The sequence below is a fragment of the Rhea pennata genome, chromosome 2 (assembly GCF_028389875.1).
Source record: "Rhea pennata isolate bPtePen1 chromosome 2, bPtePen1.pri, whole genome shotgun sequence".
Lineage (NCBI taxonomy): Eukaryota > Metazoa > Chordata > Aves > Rheiformes > Rheidae > Rhea > Rhea pennata.
Window position 1 is genome coordinate 150479450 of NC_084664.1, and position 24366 is coordinate 150503815.

The 24366-nt window shown below is 37.4% G+C and overlaps 1 protein-coding gene across 2 annotated transcripts in view; it reads right to left on the bottom strand.

The window, feature by feature from the left end:
- Positions 1-3271: 3271 nt before the first annotated feature.
- The window catches only part of TAF2 (TATA-box binding protein associated factor 2), a 61696-nt gene continuing 40601 nt past the window's right edge, over positions 3272-24366 (bottom strand). Inside the window, exons 21-26 of one of the 2 annotated variants that reach the window (XM_062570572.1) lie at positions 24128-24197; positions 20258-20367; positions 17858-18087; positions 14988-15140; positions 14462-14567; positions 3272-4940 (exon numbers count right to left, since the gene is read on the bottom strand). In XM_062570572.1, coding sequence (XP_062426556.1) covers positions 4675-4940; positions 14462-14567; positions 14988-15140; positions 17858-18087; positions 20258-20367; positions 24128-24197 — 935 coding nt within the window. In that variant the 3' untranslated portion in view covers positions 3272-4674. The remainder of the gene's footprint in view (positions 4941-14461; positions 14568-14987; positions 15141-17857; positions 18088-20257; positions 20368-24127; positions 24198-24366) is intronic. The other variant, XM_062570573.1, reaches the window with a different exon arrangement.

Sequence of the window (24366 nt, forward strand, 5' to 3'; positions counted from 1 at the left end):
CGTTTTAGGATGTTTACCACAAAAATATGCAGGTCTATCTTTCTAAGCACTGTACTAAGTGAAATATGTTCCAATCAAATACAAAGTTTCTCCAATGAAATCCTGACTCATCTACATCAACAAAATTCACGCACATTGTAGACTTACCCTGATACTAATAGCAAGAAAAGAAAACCCTGAAAATATGTTTAGTAAGACTATATTTAGGATATTAGATGACTATAGAATAACACAGACTATGCTAGCTGCCAGGGCTTAGTAGGGACGAAAACACTCGTATTATTACCGATTTACATAATAAAATCAGGATATAAATATATAACATGTATAAATGTATTTTAAAATACAATATATTACAATAAATAAATATAATGTCAAAACATATTTGTACTTGTTCATAAATAAATCTAACTTAAAACATTTATATTTGCCTTCTATCTTTTAAGGGCCCTGTGCAATACTGACACCATGTTAAAAATCAGGTTCTTACTTTTCTGTGAATAAACCATCTTAAGGAACTGAAAACATTGACATGACTTAAATTTCCTTATATAAAATTTACATAAATTCCTGTATTTCTGTGAATATGAAATCAACTAAAACACAACTTTAACATTCTAAAAAGCTCAAGGGTGTAAGGACAGCTTGTAGACACTGGTTTTAAGCCCAGTTTGCGTTCCAGTTCCTCATAGGACTGCATACCACATACAAGGACAGCACCAGGTCGCCCAAGAACTCGGAGAAGCTGCGTTCTGCTGTTCCTCCTCCAGCGCACGAGGACAGATGACGACTATCTTAAGTAAAACTGGAGGATGTCTACAAACGTAGGAAATGCACAGCAGTTACTTTACCGACATCTTCTACAGTTACACTGAGACGTAAAGGAAAAACGCAAGACTAATGGAAAGTCTATACTAAAGTTTTAAATAGGTAGCCTGATATTATGTATTTGCCTTACACTGTTTCTAATGAACAAAACAAGGGAAAACACATTAAAATCTGAGATATCAAAATAGCCTCTCCAGACCTGGATCTCTTTGCCTGTTTCCAAGAACATACGCATTTCTGCTCTGTATGTGTAATGCATGTTCTTCCAGTATCCAGGGACCACCCCACTTTTCTCCTTCTGTTTCAAGGAGAGTGCACTAGAAACCTGAAATTTAAACTGAAAATCACAACCTTTACTAAAAGAAACCGCATAGGTTACAGCTCATCTCTCAGGTTCGATTGTGCAGAGAATAAAGAGCTTAATCCACCATTCAAATCCCAAGGGTTTAACTGAATTGACATACGGTTAAAATTTTGAAATAATCAAAGTTTTAAATGGGGGGGGGGGGGGGGGACAACAAAAAAACCAACAAAGCCCCACCAAACCCACACTGAACCACAGTCACTAAGCTCTTTGGGAGGCAAAGGCCTTTGCTTCCCCACCTTCCACAAGTGCCCAAACGTCCAGGGAGTCACTGCAGTAATTTCTCTGATTGAGAAAAGGAAGACCAAAGAAACCACGAAAATAAACTGTAACGGGAAGGTCACCCGCACAAAGGCGCTGCGGCCAGGCCAAGCCTCCCGTAAACACCTCCAACAGACGCTTGCCAATCTGCTGCTCAAAAGCCTCTGAGCAAAGAGCTTTCATACCATCATGAGGTGCCGCTGCAACATTTCACAGCCTTTCTTCCCCTAACAAATTAAGCCAATCCTTTCCTTCTCACAGAAAATACCAAGAACAACTGATAAACACTTTTTGTAGCAACCCCTTAGGTGGTAGAACGGAGAGTTCCTTCCTCAGACTTTTATTCTAGACTGAGAACATCCAGTTCTCTTTGTTTTTTCTTATATGTTACCTACTGTTTCTCTTTTGGGGAATTTGTCCACCTATTTCCTAAAGCGTGCTGCCCAAAGCTGCACACAGTATTGCCAGTGAGGTTTCTCAGCACTGGATAGTCGAAATACCTCTGTGCCTTACACAAAACATTCCCGTGAATTAACTCTTCAGTGAGAATTGCCTTTTCGTAACAGGATCAAGTCTATGCGGCCAGATGCTATTTTTCTCACTGTACATTCACAAGTACATCTTGCAATTATATGCTTCATTTTCCTCTCAAGTTCAGCATTTAAAATTCAGTAAGAACGAATGTGAACTTGCTGATTTTGGATCACCTAGGATGATAACCAACCAGTGTGTTAGCACTGTCTACTCATTTAGTACTATCCACTGACTTAGAGCTTTTTTGTATGCCATCAAGCACATCAAGCTCTGAATCAGGCCCATGGCAGAACCTCAGATACTGTACCAGAAAAGTCCTTACGTTTTCTCCCCATTTTCTAGCAACTGTGTCTTTGCCATATTTCCTTAGCTTATGTTCAACAATTCACTCAAGGTCAAATAGACGAATATACGAAACTTAAAATTACAGCATTACAGCTCTGTGCCCATATCGGTAAACAATACTTTCCCCCTCCGGGTAATAGAGTATGAATCCATGTCTCCAAAAGTAAAAACTGCACCAGCCTAAATTATCCATGACCTCATTTTTAAAACATAAATGCATCTGCCTCCGCTCTACCAAACAATGCCAGCTTTCACTGCTTATTAGCCCAGGTCTCCCACAAACACCTTTGGCACTGTTACCTCACTCCTTAGCCAAGGGAAAAAAATCTAAAAATATTTCCATCGAGCTATTACTATAGCCTCACGAACCTCTCCCTATGATTCACAATTCAGTGAATTGTGCTAACGTAACAGTTTGCTGGCCCAGGAGAGGTGGAAAGCTCAACTGCACACATTGTTAGTCCACCCAAAACATGCTCAGGACTTCACTCCAGTCACACTTGGACATCTCCCTCTTCCTGTTGCACCTTTACTTCACCTAAATCGTAAGAGCTGGCAGTCTTTGCAAACTGGAGGGGAAACAAATCGTGCCAAGGGGGATTCACCTACCACGAAGGCTACTTGCATTGTAGCACATGTAGCAGATGCAGCACCACATCATGCAGGGGAGAAGTTGTGTGATGCTGCCAAGTTCCAGAAAGTCTAAACCCAGCTTCAAACATATTTTAACATGTGTTTGGAGTAAACCAATTAGCAAAAGTATTCACATGTGGTTTTTGAATAACAGTGTGTGTGTGTATATATGTATATACACATACATACACACATACACTCTTATATAATGTAATATAAGTGTATTACAAAAGACTTAAGTCTACTGCTTATCTTTTGATTCTACAGGTGACTTGTTACAAGAATTACAGGATTCAACAGTAGGTATACAATATAAAAGCATTTATTAACGTTTATGAAACAGAATATGGCTTTAAAAAACCTTCCTGGGTCCCCTGTTGAACTCTTTCTTTGCCCTAGAAGTAGAATCAGTCCCTCTCACAGGAGTTCATGAAAAATTTTAAATAAAATGTTTAACCCAAATACAACCATCTTACAGAAAGCCGAATGAAATATGAACTCTGGGCAACAGAAGTCAACCAGCACGAGGAAATAAAACCTCTGCCTCTACGTACAAATAAAGAAAACATATAAAAAGTGGCAGAGACGACTGTACCTCTATTATCAGAACTTTTAAAAACTTAAGTTTTTAAATAAAACATTTGCTGGGTGTAAATATTACACTGCATAAAACACAGCAAAAGAAATCTCACTGTATTCATCACTTAGAGTCCCAGACCTAGATTACTCTAATAATGTATTTTTCCTGTGGATTCATGAACTGATAGAATAGAATGCTTCCAAGAAAGCACCTTTCAGCAGGAGGAAATATATATTTTTAAATCTATATGTAGCTTTTCAAAAATACTTTTCAATTCTATCAAAGCCATTCTTCAAAAGCATATTCCAATGTCAAGCTTAAAGAAAAAATTCGGCTTTTGTCAAAATAATTTGCAAACTTTATTGGATTTTTAAAAGCCTGATTACAGGACAAAACATGCATTAAGCATTTTGCTAAAATTCCAAAAACATAATTGCAGAGTGTCAATATATTCAAAGGGTCATGTCCGTAATAAATACCTGCAGCTTAAAAGCAGCTTGGAATTTTTAAGAGTTTTAGTATCTGAAAAAGGCAAATGTTCTATATACTGTTCTTAAAATTCTGACATTACACTGCAATGGTTAAAGCAAGAAACAGCTCAATTGAAGACTACAGAAAATCTTCGTCTTCTCAGGAGGTCTACGCTTCGGTATACAGTACTACCTTGGAAACAGCACTTCACCAAAGGTCTGGCAGTTGGCTTCTCTTTAAAACATACTCTGCCTCATAACATTCTTCAAAGGATTAAAACATAATTGATTCTGGCAGTACACATGGTCAGCATGATGTGCAGGGGGCCATGCCCCGTGCCAGTAGACATGCGGCCCTTACATACAGGGCTGTTTTCTTTCTTTAAAATGAAGATGATGAAAAAAAAGATGGCTGCGTGAGGTGTAGAGAACAGTGAAATACAAAATGACTGAGAATCAGAAAACATGTTTTGAATTAGATTATTTCAACAACTGCATACGCAAACAGAAGACTTCAAATTAGGGCTGTGGCAGAGCTGCTGAATTGCTAAGGCAATTCACATATTCCTATTTCCATAAAAAAAGATAGAAGCTATAGTTATATACATCCTTCTAAGTATTCAGAGAATATTGCAAGTCGAATTCTAGAGCCACTGCTATCAGTCTGAAAGTGATGGAGAACGGATTGATCGTGCACTGGCTGGGCTGTTAGAGAAAGCAAAGGGATCCTTTTCCTTTTCTTTACTATCATGTTTATGTTTATGCTTATGCTTATGCTTGTGTTTCTTCTTCTTTTTCTTGTGCTCGTGGTGGTGGTGGTGGTGGTGATCACTATGTTTTGAGGAGTTAGATTCTTTACTAAACACAGAGAGTGGAGCTGCCGAGACAGGGTGCATGTTTATCTCTCCTGAAGATTGTTCTTTACCTAAGAAAATGACATAAAGGGATTAATAAATTATTAATTTGTATGATTGCCAAACTGAAGAAATTCTGAGATATTAGATAGGACATATAATATGCAAACATATAGCCTGCTAGCACCATTAGCTTTTTGCTATGTTCAGAAAAGCTCCAAACATGCTGTTCATGTTTCCATACTACTGATGATTTTGTTGACAACAGCAGTGAGGTACTACTACCTCCCTCAAAGTGTAAGCGTATCCCAGAAGATTAGGAGCTGTATGGAACTAGGAAACTGAAAGTTACAATGGTTTCAAGAAATCAAAGTTTAAACACAGTAGGGTACTGTGTTTACTACACAGTAGATACCTACTATACCAGGAGAAACGAACAATATAGGTACTCATGAAAACTATGGATGTAAAGTACAGGAGTGACATACATTAAAGTGCAGCTTTGGGATGTGAACTCCTTTCAGTCAGGAAACAAAGTTCCCTACAAATATATATAAACCTTTTGATACCAAACAGCAGAAAAGAATTAATTGATTTTTCAAGTTAAGTGCATCTTAAAACTGATTTTCCCTACTTTAAAGTTTATTCAAAGTTTTGTTCTTAAGTGAAAAAAAAATCCAAAGGCAGTTATGACATCCACTAGCATGGATTTCACAAACGCAGTACGACTACTTTCATATTATGTGAGCCTGATATCTGAATCTGGTGGAGAGAAAATTTGATCCATGGCCTCTCATTTCCTGAGCTGCTGCTCTCATTCTCTCTTTGGCTCATTTAATATTTCATTATTTCACACAAACTGCAATAGCTTCAACAGTAGGGATAAAAGGGAAATGATCCAAGAACAGCATAGTTAATCAGGGCAAACACTTGAAATGTTTGTTAAGTTCGTTTAGGCAGAAATTAAATCACTCACAACACAGGTAACTGCTTCAACTACTATGCAAGTGCATAAAAGCACCAGAGTTCTGAAGGCAAGTATTCCTTTAAAGCTTTTTATACCTTAGTAAATTTTCTTCCCAGCATCCTAAAATTTTTTCCCCTTCATTTTTTTTTTTGAGGGGTGAAAATATCCCCGTTCAAGAACAAGGAATTCTACTGTATATTTCAAATACCTTTTTCTGTATATTTGAAAACATATTTTTTCCAGTACATTTTTTGCATATTACTTTAAGATCACAAACAATTCTCCTGTGGCAATGCTTTACTCCTGAAAGTCAGAGCCAACTTGCTTTAGTATGATAAATAAGCACTAAGAAAGACTTCTGTGCAATGGTATCTAGCTTATTCAAAAGAAGATTAAGAATCAATCACTTTAAGTACATTTATAGTTATTTTATAGTGTTTTTTCCTTTAATATAGCTGAAAGAGGCAACATAGTGCATATGTAAGCAGTGTTTAAAATTCAGAATTAAAAAAACACATTGTTCACAGTAAGGAGAATCAATCACTTATCATGGGGCATGGTAGAATCTACTGAAACTCGTAAGAATCAAAAGTGATGTCTTTCTAAAAACATGCCTAGGTCCAAGATCTGAACACAACGCAGTATACAATTCTGCTAATGTTATAAAGGAGATCAGAATAGAATACAAGTCTCCTACACTTAAAAATCTCTGAATAGGCAAATATTTTTTAAAAAGTTTAGTCTTGACTTCATTAGGATGATCCAGGAACAACTGCACGTTAGCAATGCAAACATTTCTTACTAGAATTCACAAAGCCTTTACGTTTTGATGTACATTATGGCAGATATAAGATATGCACACGCATTAAGACTTTGGCTTGCTGACTTCAATGCAGAGTTACTACACCTTTTTTTGCATTCTTACCTAGAGCAGTTCTCAACAACACTGACAGTACGCAGAAAGGTAGGAGATGGCTTCACTGTTGTAGTTACATTTGTCTTATGGAATGGCTACCTATACCTAAACCTATCCCCATAATTGAGCTCATTCCTCTAAAGCAAACAATTTTTAAACAAGTAGCTTAAAAACAAACAAACAAATGAACAAAAAACCAGCAACAAGCATGCAAAAACATTTGTTATATGGAAAACAATTCCGGAAGAAGAGATTATATTACCAAGGTCATTAGGAAAGAAATACTTGGAAGCTGTACCTCAGACAATGAAAGCACATACTATTTCACACAATTAAAATACACTACAGTAGTCAAAAAGACAAACTGTGGTAGTGACACAAATACTGCTTCTAAGAATACAAAAATAAATGACACTGGAGGAAACCATAAGTAATTCCAGTCAATGTTCGTCCACAAAAGATGTGCAAAAGATTACCCAAGGCAGGGAACACAGCCTCACACATTCTCAAGCTATTGACACATGGTACATAAAATTCTACAATACAGACTACAGTCAACAGAAACAAAAAAAGCCCTGTGCAACAAACCCTTAAAACATCACTAGTTCCAAACTGTGAAGGAAATTGAATTTGTGAATCTACACGCTACATTTGTAACAACCTCAAACCAAAGCTAAGCCTCTAAGTTTTAAAAACGTTAGCCCTCTATTAGTGGAATAAGGACACGGGGTCTAAGTTTGCAGGGATGATGCAGCAGTAGCTCTAAGCGTAAAGTGCTGTGAACACAAAGGAGGCAACCAACAGCCCTTTGCGATGCTGTAGCGTTACCTGATGCTTGTGGTGTTTCCTGTTATTTATTGTTCTACCAGCTCCACTAATGCAACAGTCTACCTAATCATTTCTTATTTCAGCCAGGTTATCAAAATTTTCTATTTAAATAATTTAGGTTAAATGCTGTTGACTGGAAAAAGCTAGAGAGTAAATATAACGCTAGCTTAAGCCAACTTGCCTGATGCAGTGGTGATGAACACCTGGAGACTGGAACAGGCAGGAAGATGTTCAGGAAGAGGGGAATGTGATCCAGCCATAACTCAGAGGTTACTGACACAGTCAACACTAGTAATACTGTGCAATGTCAGTTAGAAATGAGAAAGTGTCATTATAACATCTACTTTTACTGAATCAATAGTAAGTACCCATTTTTTCATAGAACTCACTGATAACAAAAATATTTTGCTTTTTAAATACAAAAGTAACAACGATCCAAAAAATATCTTCACACTAACAAAGAATGCTCTGAAACCAGCAATCAAATACACTGATTCTGGACGATGTACTCAGACCGCTGAACTCAGTTCTTTGCGAAACAAACAGCTCTCTAAAAGCTCTGTGAAAGATTTTACAGATTTGTATCTGTAAAATTTGCCCTAGAAAGGAATCGGTGTTGAAGAGGCAGAACACTTTTTCTTCTTCATAATTTCCTTTTAATTAATAGCTACTCAAGCCTCATGCCAGGAACCTGCCAATCTAGAAAAGCCAGGCTAAATGGGAATCACTTCAAAGGACATTAATATCATGCTCAGACCAACGGGGGGGAGACAGCTGCACGGAGACACAAAGCATTCCCCTTCCCTGCAGGGAAGCCACTTTCTCCTAGTACAGGGAGCAAGAATGGATTCTGGGTTTCTCAAATAATAGCAGAGCACAATAAATACAGGGTGAGCCCGGGAGTTCATTTCTGAAGTGGCTAGCAGCATTCCTTGGCACAGAACACACATACGTATGTCCACCCACTTGGATCTCCTCCTGGTCTGGATGTGGAGATTCCAGTATAACCATTGGCTTTTTGGTGTTCCAGTTAGTTGGGCAGGTGTTTAAAATTAGACAGGATTACTCTCCCATGGGGGAAAGATCAGAAACTTTGTGCACACCTTATCTGGAATGATACAAATACTGTAAACATGGTACAAAATAATAAAATACAAAAACTCATGGAATGAAAGTGTTTTATACCTTCAAAGCTTTGAAGTAATATTCTCTGTCACAATAAAAATTGTTGTCAGACAATTACAACGTCTTGTTCATCAGTGGTCTTAGGTAGGGGTTTTTTTCTTTTAAGAATCATTGGTGCATGAACATTTTGTATTGAACCTTTACAATTGTTAAGATATAACTTGGCACATCAACGTGGAAACAAGCTCTCAAAAGATCTCCCAGCCGGTGTCTCTCCCATATTTCTGATTTTGTGTGGGCAGGGTGGGACACCACAGACTTACGGTCTCTGTTTCTTTGCATTTACAATCTATTTAAAACTGCTGGCTCAAGCAGGACTTTTCCAAATTGACACTTGCTAAAAATGACTCCATTTGCACCTGATTTACTCAACTGGGAGAAATTAACTTTGCAAATCATAGTAAAGGGTAACAGCCACTGATCCAGTGTTTTCACCTGAGGATGGGCCAGTGATCACGAACGGTGACACTGCTCACAGCTGGGAAGAGTATCAACATAGGTATGCTAGCACTTAACAAGGCTCTCCTAGAACCCAAAGAAAACTTGATGAGAAAGACCATGTATTCTCTTCACCTAATAGCTGGATTACAGCTCTGGCTAGTATTTGCTCTAAAGATTATATGACTAAAAAAGCTGAAAACATTTTGAAAGCTGTTTTCTTAAGTATCTTGTTTCTCCTTATTTCTACTATTCTCTTTTAATGTTGCCCTAGAAACATCTCAAATTTTCAATTCAAAAATGTGTATGCATCTATTGAAACATCAATGAAGTCCGCACACAGAAGTCACCAAGTGCAATTAATCCCCAGTTTCCAGGATGCAAGTGAGTTTTTCATTTGTCTTAAATAGAATTTTCTAATTGTATATTTACAGTGTGCAAAACTTAAGGATTGAGAGTAAGGAGGAAAGGTCTAATCTTTATGCAAAAAATTAAAAAAAAAGAGTTATTCTGAGGTTATGCTAAATAAATCAGTTAAAAATAGTATTTAAGCAAAATTAACAATTTGCAGATTCATTTGACTTCATAAAATTCTTTAGTGAGATTTTTAACTAGATCAACATGACCTTATATCTTCCCTCTGCTAAAATATTTTAAAGATAATCAGGTGATTTAACTAAAATATATTTGTAACTGATAGCTCTTTTAACTATTATCTCTTTCATTTGATTTAACAACTATATTGCTTTGCCCCTACAACAAATCAGTGGCTTAATTGCGGTGTTGGTTTTACTGCATTTACTTCAATATTCTAAAAAATTTTCAAGAGAGAAGAAAAGTAAGTCTGTTCAGAATACATTGTGGCTCTAATAGTTATTAGGTAGTTCACTTGAAATTTAACCAGTAGCCTTATCCAGCTTCTGAGTTTGACAAAGAATAGTTATTTTTCCCAGAGACAGGCAGAGCTACAATATTATGTTGTTTTTACTAAACAGCATAGATGAGATTCTGCAGTCAAACACTGGATGCATTTTTATGTACTTTCATTTATGCTATGACTTTATCTACAGGATTTATATTTGTATTACAGCTGCTTTCACACTCTTCAGAATAAAGAATTTGAAAACAACCTTCTTTATGAAGCATAACATTAACCACATGCTATTTCAGCAAGGCAAAATTAGCTACAGAACCTCAATATCTGAGATCTACCAATTTGGAAGCAGTTATATTTTAGGTAATAAAGTCAATTTAAGTATAATGGATAGTATCAAACAGATAATATATTCATATTGTATGTTATTAAAGAGAAGTCTAACAGAATGGTTCTAACAATTTTTTCCAGCTTAAAAAGCAAAGCTAAAATCCACCATTGTCACTGTTATCCTTGTATCTGAGAAGTAAAGTTTACTTACATGTCTGTCTATATTATTAAACATAGGTCAGCCTTTGACAAGGAGCTACTGACTGGTGGTTGACCTTTGAGATAATGCTGTTCTTACAGCTAACTCAGGTAACTCAGCTCCATTGCAGAGGACTCGACTTTCTACATGGTTCAGGCTGAATTCCCATCAACCACCGCACCTGAAGTGCTGCGGTTTGCACTACATGCTCAGAGTCAGAAAAGCAACTGTCACTACAGATAGTGAACATCTCTGCATATACTAGTATACTCTTAGCATGTTTTCAAAATATTTCTACCTGTACTTTTTTAAAAAAAATATTTTTGGTAGAAATAAAGACAAGAGAGAACTGGATCCTATTTTGGCTCCTGAACTGCCAAAAATGGTTAGCAAAATTCTAATAATTTATTAGGGGTGATTTGTTGAGCCACAACACACAACTTCACCAGCAGATCACACGGTGCTATAACTAAGCATTTACTACAGTTAGACATTTATGTTTGTAAGCACAAAAAAGAGTCTAATTAATAAACACTGACATAGGCAGTGTGAGTTTTACAGAAGTTTATTTTGAAGTATCTCTGTACCTTAGGATCAGTGAAATATTAAAGCAGTATATCTTAATTTTTTAATTTCACTGTAGTCACTCGAACAACGCAGGACTACTCACATTAGTCTGACATACAGTGTCAAACCTACTGCTTACATTAGAAAACACATCTGATCTTGAGATTCTTTTGATTTAAAACAGAGTAAGGAGTACATTTTTAAGGATATAGCAGGAAATCTGTCCTCATATTAGAAACCTTACCTTGCATGGCTTCAGAGGCTCAAAAGAGGCTGCCATGTTTCTGGTACTTAGAGTAGAACATTTAGATCAATGTAACAGCATTCTTCAGACAGTTCACACCTGATCTTTTGTTTTAATAAGTTCTTGCAAAAATGTTCAGAATCCTTCATAATTACCAGAGTCCACAGGTTTATTATTGGATAGAGGATGCTTTAGTAACTTTCAAAATATCTTTATGAACGACTATGAAAAGTGATTTAATTATAGTACTAAATCTTGTAATCCTGAAAGAGTAGTAGTACAAGGCTTTATTACCCTTGTAGCATGTCTCAAGTGTACAGAAAAAAAAAATGTTCTTAAGGAAAACTACAACTGTCCTGGCTTTCTGGTGATTCCATCAACTTGAACAAATCCAAATTATCATCCTAAGTGGGCAGGGGGAAGAACGCATAGACAGAGCAACATTCAGAGCCAACTCAAGCTTCCTCTTTGCAGCTGCTACTCGCAGGCTGTGTTTGGCTAATGACCTAACACCGCATGTGACATGTGGGGACGTGACCCCCAGCTATGAGTCGAAAACTAAATATGGGCTCAGAGCTCACTCTCACTGCCAAGTAAGAGTCGCAGAGCTGACGCAGATACCAGATCTTACAACTTTACTGAGAAGATACTGAGACCTCTTTAGAACCTGTATGAAACTATTTAAGAACCAGTCATGACAGTGCACCCATCCTCTGTCATTTCTGCAATAACTCCAAGTTTCTGATGGTTCTCAGGAAGTATTATTTCTTTGCAAAACAATATGTGTAAACAATTCTATTTACATACACTGCGATTTTTTCCATCTGTCTGGCATCTTTTCTCAGCAATATTCTATTTCCTGAAGGATGAGCTGCCTTTATTTACTCAGTCTGAAATCCATATATCTCTGCTTCTAACAGAGATGCTCCGAGTAAGAAACAGGTGAAATTTTAGAAGCAAAGAACATCTCAAGTGGAACTGTTTCTAACAGCACAAACCAAAGAAAATGAAATGAATCTGACATGTTTTAAAATAATGCATTTCAAAGACATCTTGCTATTTAAAATGAGGTCTCTGGCAAAAGTAGCACTTGTCCCTTTTGTGACCTATTAAAGAAAATGTATTCCAGTATGATGAATGCCCAAATGGAAGAGGTGAGAAAGTCATTCAGCACACACATGAAACTCAAAGTAGCTTTCCTGCATGCTGTGTATCTACAAAAGCAGCAGTGAACTGACCATTACTCCACTCCTAATCAGACTTTACTCATTCTGAACTCTAACGCAAATTTAATAGGCAACAGTCCTGGAGTGCACAGCTTGCTTACAGAACGTCCCGTAAGTCCTATTTGTAAAGCATTTGGCAAAGTTTTGTTTATGACTTTATATCCCATAGTGTGTGTAAACTGAGTGAAGAAATTTATTGCAAAATATCATGTAAGAGTTATAAATACTAATCCTCAGCGGATCAGCTTCATATTTGCATGCTCTAGATATGTCATTCTTTGTCATAACAGAAAATGTGACTATAACATTGAGGGCAAAATTCAAAGCAGTTCTAAGAGGTTTAAAGCAGAGCTTGTGTACAGTTAGGCTCCTAAGCTCAGGAGAGTAACCTCTATGCTTCCCTCCACTTTATTCTGAGATGCCGCAGATTTAGGCAAAAAGTTCTGAGCTGTGCTAGTCTGCATGTCTAATAGCAACACCTCCTGGTTGAGCTGGTTGGGCAGGCACATATCATTAACCCAAGGCCATCTGGAATCCAGAAACTAGACCTCCCTGTGTTTTATGTCCCCATATGAACTTAATTTGTTAGCTGAGCAATGACAGCAGTTACCTTTTATAAAAAAAAACTTAGCGGTTAGAGCATCTGCCAAGGAAGTAGAAACCTAAGTTGTATGCCCTAAGGGAGTATGAACCTACAGCTTCTACATCCGCAGCCAGCACCCGAGGCACCGGGCTATGGATGATCCTGCTGTGAAGATCCTGCACTAACCCTTCTACTACACGGGGCCCCTATGCTGCCAGGAACGCTCAGGTCACGAGGAAAGGAGATGAGGCAGCTTCTTAGCACTGCCCCAGACCTAGGGCACTCGAGCACAAACCAATGTTCCAGATCCTGCTGCTACGGTCTCCTTGTGCTTTAAATTAGGCAATCATTGGATAAAAACAGCAAAACAAGCAAGAGGCAAAGCACTCTGAATCCTACTTCTAGGGCCGAATACTTTTACACACTGCAATTATGCAATCTTGAATCCTCATTTTGGATGTGGAGCCAAGATCTCACAAAATGTTATGCAGTTACACTACCTCAGCTTAATTCCACTGGCACTATCTGGAATTAAATTAAAGAAATATGGTTAAAAGATTTTGAGAAACTAAAAGCCAATTACTGGATTTCTCTGCTAGTGACAGATAAGCAAAGAGGTTTGAAGTTAATTAATAATACTCAGTCTAAGTTTTTTAATAAATATTCTTTCACAAGTAATTTTTATCAAATATTTCATGACAAAACTATTAAAGTACTAAAAGAAAAAAGTGCTAGATATGAAACTATAGATGCAACCTTTTCAATTTTGCAAACCCAGGCACCTCTGAGGCTTGTATGCTTTTCAACTACTGACATTAAATTACAAACTATTAAGATTACTTTTTTTAATCAAATAGCTTTGCTATTTTTAAAATTAATTTTCAAAATTATTCTTTTTAAATAAAACTCTGGCAAAATCAATTTCACCTAATTGCTTATGGGGTTCTATTTTAGCTTTACCTTATCTTATTCATTTCTTAGCTTTGCAGTTTTATAAGCTTGATATATACTTGCCTTACTTAGATATGCATCAAAATCCACAACATGTACACCTATCTATAAATATACTAGAAGCTAAAGAAATGTCCTTATGCACCCCTTTACACACTCCCTTCTATTCAGGTAACATTCAAAACTTACAAAACTGCATTTATAGGAATAAGTAGCAGAAAAAAACCCACAACTGAATTAGCTGAAAAATTCATGCTATCATTCACCAATAAATTTACTCATACCTGGTGTTGACGGTCTCTCCAACATATTCAAATGATGATAAATAAAGGCTTGACTGTCATGAACTGTGTCCATATCAATTTCCTCCTCTTCTTGAGAGTTTGAGAACTAAGATATCAGGAAAAAATAAACAAACAGATGCTAATAATTAACTCTTGAGAGCACTAAACAAATTAAATTATTTTATTTTTGAAGTAAACTGGGGGTGAGAGGGAAAGGAATTGATATCTACCACTGCAAAGGAACAAAATTCCAATAAAATTAAAAAGGGTCAGTGTCTTTCCTTCTAATTCTTTCTAATTTACCATGAAGCTGTGTGAACAAGAACATTAACTGTTGACTTTAGTTCTTGCCAGCCAATAAAGAATCTGATGGAAAATGATTTTGCCAAAGTAAGTGTAACAACTGCTGTACACATACACACAGCATGTCTTTTGCTTGAACATAGCTTTAAGAAAAGTCAGCAGAAGCCACTGCTGTTATTCTGAACATCCTAAATATTGTGCAAGTTGAATTTCCATTTCTTACTCTGATTTTGAGTTTGACTTTACTGTCTTCATTCTTCTCTAGTATTTGCCCTGGCTCCAATGGAGACCCGAGTGGCATATCAGCCTTCCTCTTCACCCCCTGCTGATGACCAGAAATGCTGGATGCTGTTTCCTTAACAAGATGATCATCCTCCTGAAGCAGCATTAAAAGATCAAAATTAGAAGATAGCAAAAGCCATGTTTCACCTAAAAGAGACCTGATAGCTGAAAACACTTCTGAGTAAATGGGTGATTTGTACAAAGTTTTGCCTGTAGTTCTGGGAAAAAGTATTTTCTAAAACCCTATATGGATTTGTGCCAACCTCTCCTACAAACATAGTTTCTCTTTACTTCTGTCCTTGCTCCCTCTGCATATCTAGCATTGGCATCTTTTCTGTCCCATCTCACAATCATAGTACTGTTGGTGTGCAACAACATTTGCTGCCTCTGAATAGTCTTTCTATAAATCTGTGCCTCACTGACTCTCCTCATTCCAAATCTCAGTTGAAAAACTGTGATAGCTTCTGATCTACATATGGGAATTAGGAAAAGCCTTCTTTTAACTAGCTTTAAAAGCTAATGTTTACTTTGCTGAACAAAAATCATAACTAGCAATTATAATTTGATTTTATATTCCTGATATCACAACAGTATTTATTTAAAAAGTTACTGTTTGCAAATTATTGCTTAGATTAACTACAAAAACAGGGTTAGAGGAATACAAAAATAACAGGAGAGTCTAAAGTTACACATAGAGCCACTAAAATAGGAGACAGGTGTTCCAATATTTCTAATACACAAAATATGGGAGAAAAAATACCCACAGAAGCAAACATTATTAAATGTTGCCTAAAAGCTAGATAAAAGCCCTATACAGACTCTCAAGAGGATAAGTTGCCCAGCTAGACTGTGCTTCCTCTATTACATAAGGAATGTTCAAGCTCCCTAAGCTCTTGCCTTGAGTAATTCAAATTTGATTTTATAAAGTGGGTAACTTTCACCATCCCCAGCACATTCAGCATCACAACAGTATATCTAACACTAATTTTTAAGCTTATTTACGTTCTCAAGATATACAGCCTGCATTAAAATATCTAGTTCATCTGATGGATTCTATCATCTGTTAATTCTTTCTTTCTCAAATATGTATTTTCTTCTTCCTCATTTCATCCCTATTAAACCCAACACAACCTTGTTGTGAAACATTTTTGAGTAAACTTTGGCCAACGTGAGAGTTAGGCTTTGATTTGTATTACTGGCTTGTTTGTTTGTTTGTTTTTTCAAGAAGAATCATTCCTTGAATTTTGGGGGAGTTACAGTAAAAACAATCACCTAGATAAAGAAAGGGGTAGGAGAATGGAGATGAGCTGAGGAGAAGATACAAGGGATGAACTGTGCATTGAGGTTTATACTAATGCTGTATTTTCAGACTAGTGTGGGCCAGCACTGCTGCTGAAAGAAGCAGCCCTTTCTCCTCCCTCACGTTTCTCTGTCCTGGGCCACCACAAGCATTAGTGCAACTGCATGATAAACTTCATCAGGAAACTGATCCAGCAGGAAGCATGTGCTCATATGGGGGGAAAGAAAAAAGAAAAAAAAAAAAGAGAGCTATTTTTCAACCAGATCCTCCCCTGACCCAGCTCACTATGCAGCAACAACTGTACTAGCACAAAGGAGAGGAGAGTGTAACAGGAAAAGAAAAATAAGAAAGATGCTTTTTTCTTTAACACTTAGGCTACCTCCATGAAATTTTGATATTCACTGAACTACACCATAAAATTCTGAAGGCAAAATGTCTTCAGCTAATTCTGTTAATTCTGACGCCTGTGTGCAACAAATTAGGACTTTGAACATGTTCTGAAAATATATAGGATTACTCTAAGGATATCTGCTCCACTATCCTTTTCTCCCCCTACTGGAAATAGCCTGCAACGTACTGTGAAAATTCACACTCTCAGTTTTTAAACCGATTTTATTCGGATGTATATGAGCTATGGGCTTAATAAAGTAATTGTAAGATATCCCTTTCAAAAAGGTGAACTTTAAAATAACTTTAAACATGCTAATCACATATTCACATTTTCTTTCAGGATTCATTCTCAAGCAGCTCCATCCGATGTAGTTTTTGTAGTTTTTGAAATTAAGAATATTATTTATTATTGAGCTTTCCCTCCATAATTAACCTTGTCCAACAAAGAGACTTAGTCTTGCAGCAGTGTCAGTTACTCTTTAGAAATGTATGACTTGAATAGCTTTTAAGATCCATTTTCTAACTACACTGTGCATTAGAATAAAAGCCTCAAAAGCCAGAATGCTATCAAACTTAGTTACTTTTCAGTTGTTACAAATCCTTCAGAGTACAGTTCTAAGGAAGCAGATTCAAGTGTTCAGTGAAAACATATTAAAGTTCCAACTTTACTATCTCTTGAAGTTGTTTAAAAAGAGGCACCTGTACATATTTTAAGATATAATAAAATTATTGATAAAAGGTTTTGATTGGAAAAAAACCTGCACAACTTGCCTATGAGCAATATTCTTAGCCTAATAAAGTTTTCATCACAGCATCAAACATTTCTGTGAATCACTTCATATCTCATAATATGGGAAAAAGTTTTATAAAGTATGCAAATGATGAAACTAGAAAAAAACCAAAAAGTTTGCATGCTTCATGGAAAACACAGTTAAACCAAGTCAAAGAAGTTACAGTGTATGTCAGCTCTTCAAGTGGAAAAAACAAAGGTAAAGTAACAAGGTGTAAAGGGAGCTTAGATAAAGCATGAAAAGCTTGAAGATGATACATAATGAAATCAGCAACCAGTGCAAGGACGCAAAGCAAGTTGAGTGGCATGTATGCAGATGGTTTGTGCTTACGGTGTTCTGAAATCCTACTGACTGTCCATGATTGTTAGTACTATTCACAGGTTCCTGAGCATTTGCCACTGATTCAGGAATAATTGTTGGATTAAGTACAGCTTTCTTTTCTTTTAGATTAAGAACAAGTCCAAGCTCTGGTAATGGTAAACACGAAGGTCTGCTGAGGCCAAAAAGTGTAAAATACAAGTCCACAGCACCACATCGTAATCTCCAATCATGAGAAGTTCCTAAAAATGAAGAGAGATTAATGTTAACATAGAGAAACAATCTTCTCCTCCCCAAAAATAAAATAGTTGAATCCACCTACATATGCATATCGTCTATGCCTTATGTGCCTTTCCCTCATTCTTACTGCCTCTTATTAGCTCTTAAGCTCACTTGTCACATCTGTTTTAAATGAAGACTTTAACTTATTCAGGCTGCAAGTTGGACAACATGTTTGACAAAACAAGATTCAATATCTAAATTGGAAAATTGAGTGTTGTAATAACAAAATGACAAATAAAGGGGTGTGGAGGGGGATCACATCTATATGGTTTCATCATCGTCATTTTAAAATCTCAAGTTTTACTCTTAAACATCAAGTAGAACATCTTGTACCACAGTGGCCTCCTACATTCATAGATTTGGTTATACGTGCCTGTGTGTATTTCATGAAGTTTAGTAGGAGCCTTAAGTACGACTGAGGCCTATTTCTTCTGAAAGCTAGCAATACAGGAACATGCTATCTGATGTGACTACCATGCCATATACTTCACCGGGTACTTAACATTTTAATCTGTATGTAAGTTGGAGATATGTATTCTTATTGCATAAAGCTATGCTTTAGTCATTTTACTTTTCACTATAAACTGTGTACTGCATTAGTATAATCATACTCAAATGCAGAGAGCACACTTGGCACCAGCTACAGCAGAAAGATACCTAACATCTGCTGCAAAGCTGCAAATACAGTGATTCTGGCATCAACTCAGACCAGCACTTGACTCATTACAAGTTTTTTGAACATATTGTTCCACACTAAAAATAAAACTATCTCTGGTAAACAAGACACATCCAAATACTCTCTAGAGAATCAGGTGCAAATACTAATTTTTAAACTATCCTTATCTTTACTTAGTTAATGACCTTAAATAATTTACTCAATTTAAACTAAAAATTCTTAAAATTACATGCTGAATTCCCATTCTCTCTCCCATTTTCCAACAGAACAGCTAAGCTTAAATACAATTAGCTGTCAAACCTCTTTGCCATCTTTGGAAACTGTGAGCATTATCAATTTTATGAATATTAACACATTAATACAGAAGTAAGAAATGATTACATATATCAGACTCCATTCTTTATGTTGTGCTTATTTTAAAAGTAAATACATCACTAGTATTGAATCACACAGCTTTAAACCTAGTGGCTACTAACTTGTCCCATATTAGCATTTTTCTAAGTACAGCAGAATGCTACAGTTATTCCTTACAGAAAATAAACTGAAACACTATGTCATTTTGATATATATAAATTTAAGTACTTAAAGCCTCATTAATCATAGTAAGAATGTATACCCTACTTGTTACTTGCAAGAAGAGGTAATAATTACAAGCAACACTGCACATACTCTTGTCCCCCCCTCTCTCTCTCAAAAAAAAAAAAAAAAAAAAAGGAGGGGAAAAGTGGGGAGGAAAAAAGGGAAAAAACAAACTGATGTGAACATCATAATTGTTTATTTCCTTGCCTGACACTTGGCAAAACCTGCAAAACTGAACTACTAGTAGTTTCCCACTTCAGCCCCTGGAGCGTAGCTATAAACTTTTAAACACGAAAAGTAATGATATACAGAGAAGAGACAGCCTTCAATGACCTAAAAGACTATATAAACATTTACATGTAATCTGTGCAACAATGTGCCAAATGTTAAAGGGAAGTTTATCAGGATTGTACAAAACTGCTTCAGTAACAAAAAACAGGTCAATGGTAAAGATGCAGACCCTTTCCTCACTAGGATCTTTTCTAACCATACAAAGCAAAGCAAATCTTTTAAGGTTTAAAATAAACTTCTTAAAATATCATTTAAATTACCTGTAGGAGTGTTTTCCTTTCCTATACTCTCTCAGAGTTTAGTAAGAGGACAAAGACTGACTGCCTAATGTAAAGTGAACTATAAAGAAAAAGGTAACGTATACACTCATTATTTAATGAAGCATTCAGGGTGAATGTCTCAAGGAGCCAGGCAGTACTCTGCATCACTTAGAAATCACTAAGCACACAACAGTAAATTCTAGAGATTGATTATTCAATTTCTAACTATCAAACCTAAGAACGCTCTTTGCCTGTAAATCTGCATGTTTGTAGGTTTATAAGAACGAATTCAAAGTATCTTACAATATAGAAAATAAAACCAACCTGAATTCATCAGTTTCCAAAGTTGATCTACCAAAGCTTCATTACATAAAGGGGACTCCATGTTCTTTGTAAAAGGTGGATTCTTAGTCAGCATATCCAGAATCTTATGCCTAAAAGAGAAATCAATAGACTATTTTTTAATTAAATCCAAAGAAATACACTAAGAATACAAAGTTCAATTTGCAATATTCTTACAAACATTAATGTTACAAACATTATTTAAGAGTTCTTCCAAAATTTTAAAACTTGAATAACTGATATTTTAAGCTTTTAGCTATTCCTTACGTCCACAACATGCACACAGATTTATCACCAGCAATATAACTTAAAGATAAAATACAAAGTGAAACTAAGGAGGATATTATTAAATAGTATTTCTTAAGAGTTACGTAAAACAGTGTAGACTCTGTCAGTCTTTGGTAAATTAATAGATCTTTTTTGTACGCTGTCTTGATAATTACAAAAGGAGGAGTCACCATGGCAAATAAACTCCTACTAACACTAAAGAATTAAAAAAATCTTTAAATGTTTATGATTGTGATAAAAAACGTCAGCAAAGAAAACACCGACTTGAACACCCTTCTGGAAAGGGACACTGTCAACTTTGAAGCTATGCTGATGTATAAAAATTTTGCATTTACCATCTTTTCCTACATTATTTACACACTGAGCTGAAAGCAGATACTTTTTTCACTTCTTTTAAACCTGTTCTTGAAAACATTTTATGAATGGAAATAACTATTTCTTCCATTATTTATTATTTTAAATCTTTTTCACTGTATAGCTAGCTTCTTTCCTGCATTCTTATAATTTTGGAACATGACAATTCTGAAAGATCTCTTTTCAGAGGCTTACACACAGTGCTTAACTCAATATTTGAACAAACTTCTCTTGAAAGAGATTAAAAATCCCTTTCTTTCCTAGATGACACTTGCTCTAGTGACTCTAACTGTATACACTATCATTAGCAAAAATTACAACAGTAAAGTAGAGGACAATCATAGAATCAGTAAAGCTGGATCTTTAAACATGCTAATCACATATTCACATTTTCTTTCAGGATTCATTCTCACTCCGTCACTCTCACAGGGAAGAAATTCCCCCCTCACGCTCAGGCAGAACTTCCTGTGCTTCAATTTCTGCCCATTGCCTCCTGTCCTGTCACACGGGACAACTGAAAAGAGTTTGTCCCCGTCCCCTTGACACCCTCCCTTCAGGTACTTATAAACATTGATAAGATCCCCCCTCAGTCTTCTCTTCCCCAGGCTGAGGAGGCCCAGCTCTCACAGCCATCCCTCGTAGGATAGATGTTCCAGCCCTCTGATCATCTTTGTAGCCCTACGCTGGACTCTCTCCGGTAGCTCCATGTCTCTCTTGTCCTGAGGAGTCCAGAACTGGACACAGGACTCAAGATGAGGCCTCCCCAGGGCTGAGTAGAGTGGTAGGATCTCCTCCCTCAACCTGCTGGCAACACTCCTCCTAATGCACCCCAGGAGAGCATTGGCCTTCCTGGCCACAAGGGCACATTGCTGGCTCATGGTCAGTTTGTCATCCACCAGCACTCCCAGGTCCTTCTCTGCAGAGCTGCTCTCCAGAAGGTCAGCCCCCAGCTTGTACTGCTGCCGAGGGTTATTCTTCCCTAGGTGCAGGACTCTGCACTTGCCCTTGTTGAACTTCATGAGGTTCCTCTCCATCCAACTCTCCAGCCTGTCCAGGTCTCTCTGAATGGCAGCACAGCCCTCAGATGTGTCAGCCACTCTTCCCAGCTTGGTGTCATCAGCAAACTTGCTGAGGAGGCACTCTGTGCCCTCATCCAGGTCATTGATGAAAAAGGTGAACAGGATGGGACCCAGGACTGAGCACTGGGGGATGCCACTAGCCACAGGCCTCCATCTAGACTCCACGCCACTGATAACGACCCTCTGAGCTCTGCCTTTCAGCGACTTCTCAATGCACCTCACTGTCCACTTGTCTAACCCACACTTCCTGAGCTTGTCTAGGAGGATGCCATGGGAGACAGTGTAAAAAGCCTTGCTGAAGTCAAGGGACACAACATCCACTGCTCTCCCCTCATCTACCCAGCCAGTCATTCCATCAGAGAAGGCTATCAGGTTGGTTAAGCAGGCTTTCCCCTTGGTGAATCCATGCTGGCTCCTCCTGATCACCACCTTCTCCTCCATATGTCTGGAGAGGACATCCAGAACGAGCTGTTCCATCACCTTTCCAGGGATGGAGGTGAGGCTGACCGGCCTGTAGTTGCCTAGGTCCTCCTTCTTGCCCTTTTTGAAGGCTGCAATGACACTGTCTCTCTTCCAGTCCTCAGGCACCTCTCCAGTTCTCCAGGACTTTTCAAAGATGATGGAAAGCGGCCTGGCAACAACATCTGCCAGCTCCCTCAGTACCCGTGGGTGCATCCCATCCGGGCCCATAGATTTTTGGATGTCTAGCCTGCCGAGAAGGTCTCTAATTCTATCCTCCTCAACCAAAGCAAAGTCTTCCCTTCTCCAGACTTTCTCCCTCATGTCCAGGCTGCAGGATTCCTGGGGGCTGCCCTTAGTAGTGAAGACTGAAGACAAGAAGGCATTCAGTAATTCTGCCTTCTCTGTATCCCTTGTCACCAGGGCCCCCACCCCATATAGCAATGGGCCCACATTTTCCCTAGTCCTCCTCTTGCTGCTGATGTATTTGAAGAAGCCCTTCCTGTTGTCCTTAACATCCCTTGCCAGACTCAATTCCAGCTGGGCCTTAGCCTTCCTTGCCACATCTCTACATACTCTGACTGCATTCCTATAATTCTCCCCAGTAGCCTGTCCCCTCTTCCACATTCTGTGTATCTTCTTCTTCTGTCTGAATTTGGCCAAGAGCTCCTTGCTCACCCATGCAGGTATCCTGCCCCTTATGCTGCACTTCTTCCTCATAGGGATGCACCACTCTTGATCTTGGAGGAAGTGATGTTTGAATACTAGCCAGATCTCCTGAACCCCCCTTCCTTCTAGGGCCTTAACCCATGAGACTCCACCAGTTAGGTCTCTGAAGGGCCCAAAGTCTGCTCTCCTAAAGTCCAGGGTTGCAATCCTGCTTGTTGCCTTAGTTCTTGCAAGTATGTTCTTTTAAAAAAACAACCAGAAAGTAAAAGTAACACTATTATAGTAACACTATATAACACCAATCTTCGAAATTCAGCATTGTAATAGTGATTAGAAACAGGAAACACTGGGGAAAAGAACAGTTAGAAACTTGTGTGTTCAGAGGTTTCTAATGCGTGTGCTGAAGTATCCAGTCACTCACTGACTACAGCAATGTTGAAGGAAACGGGCAATACTAGAGTTTACACCACATTTTCACATGTTATCCTTTCACCCTATCTACAGCCTAACAATTGTGTTACAGTGTTGCTGGCAAAGCTTAATACATATTACGTATCAATCTTTGTCTTTCCTAAATATCACAAGATCTTTTTACCATATGGAATATGGTAGAAGGTAGAAATCACTATTAGATTGGTATACATCATTTGTCAGTATGAAATCTAACTTCAGTCATTCACCAGAGAAGTAGAACATGAAAGACAAATTATACATATGTGTGTGTGTGTGTGTGTGTGTGTGTGTGTGTACACACACACACATATATATATAAAAAATGGAGTGTGGAAACTAAGTATATTCATTTTTGAAACGTAAACTGTAGAAAGATCAAAACAAGCTTCAATTTATATAAAATCATAAAACTGTATTCTCTATTTGTTAAGAAGTATTAAGTCCTTAAGGTTTGGATCTGTAAATTTTTAAAGCCTGAAATAAAGAAGTATCATTCCCTACACTTTTTTTTTTACTGATACCAGGCTAGTATGGTTATTGACACACTAACCTTATGTAGGGTACAGGATCATTCTGAACCATAGTGAGCAGCCACTGCAGTTCTTCGTAGCTCCTATCAACTGCAAGGAAAAATAAAATGGCTATAAGCATACAGAAACTGAAATGGGTTTGATCAAGATGATCACAAATTCCTGAATTAGAACACGAAAAGGTTACCATTTCTCAGCTGAATCACTAAAACTAGTAAGAAATTGCACTGTATTAATGATGACGTTTATTATATAAAGT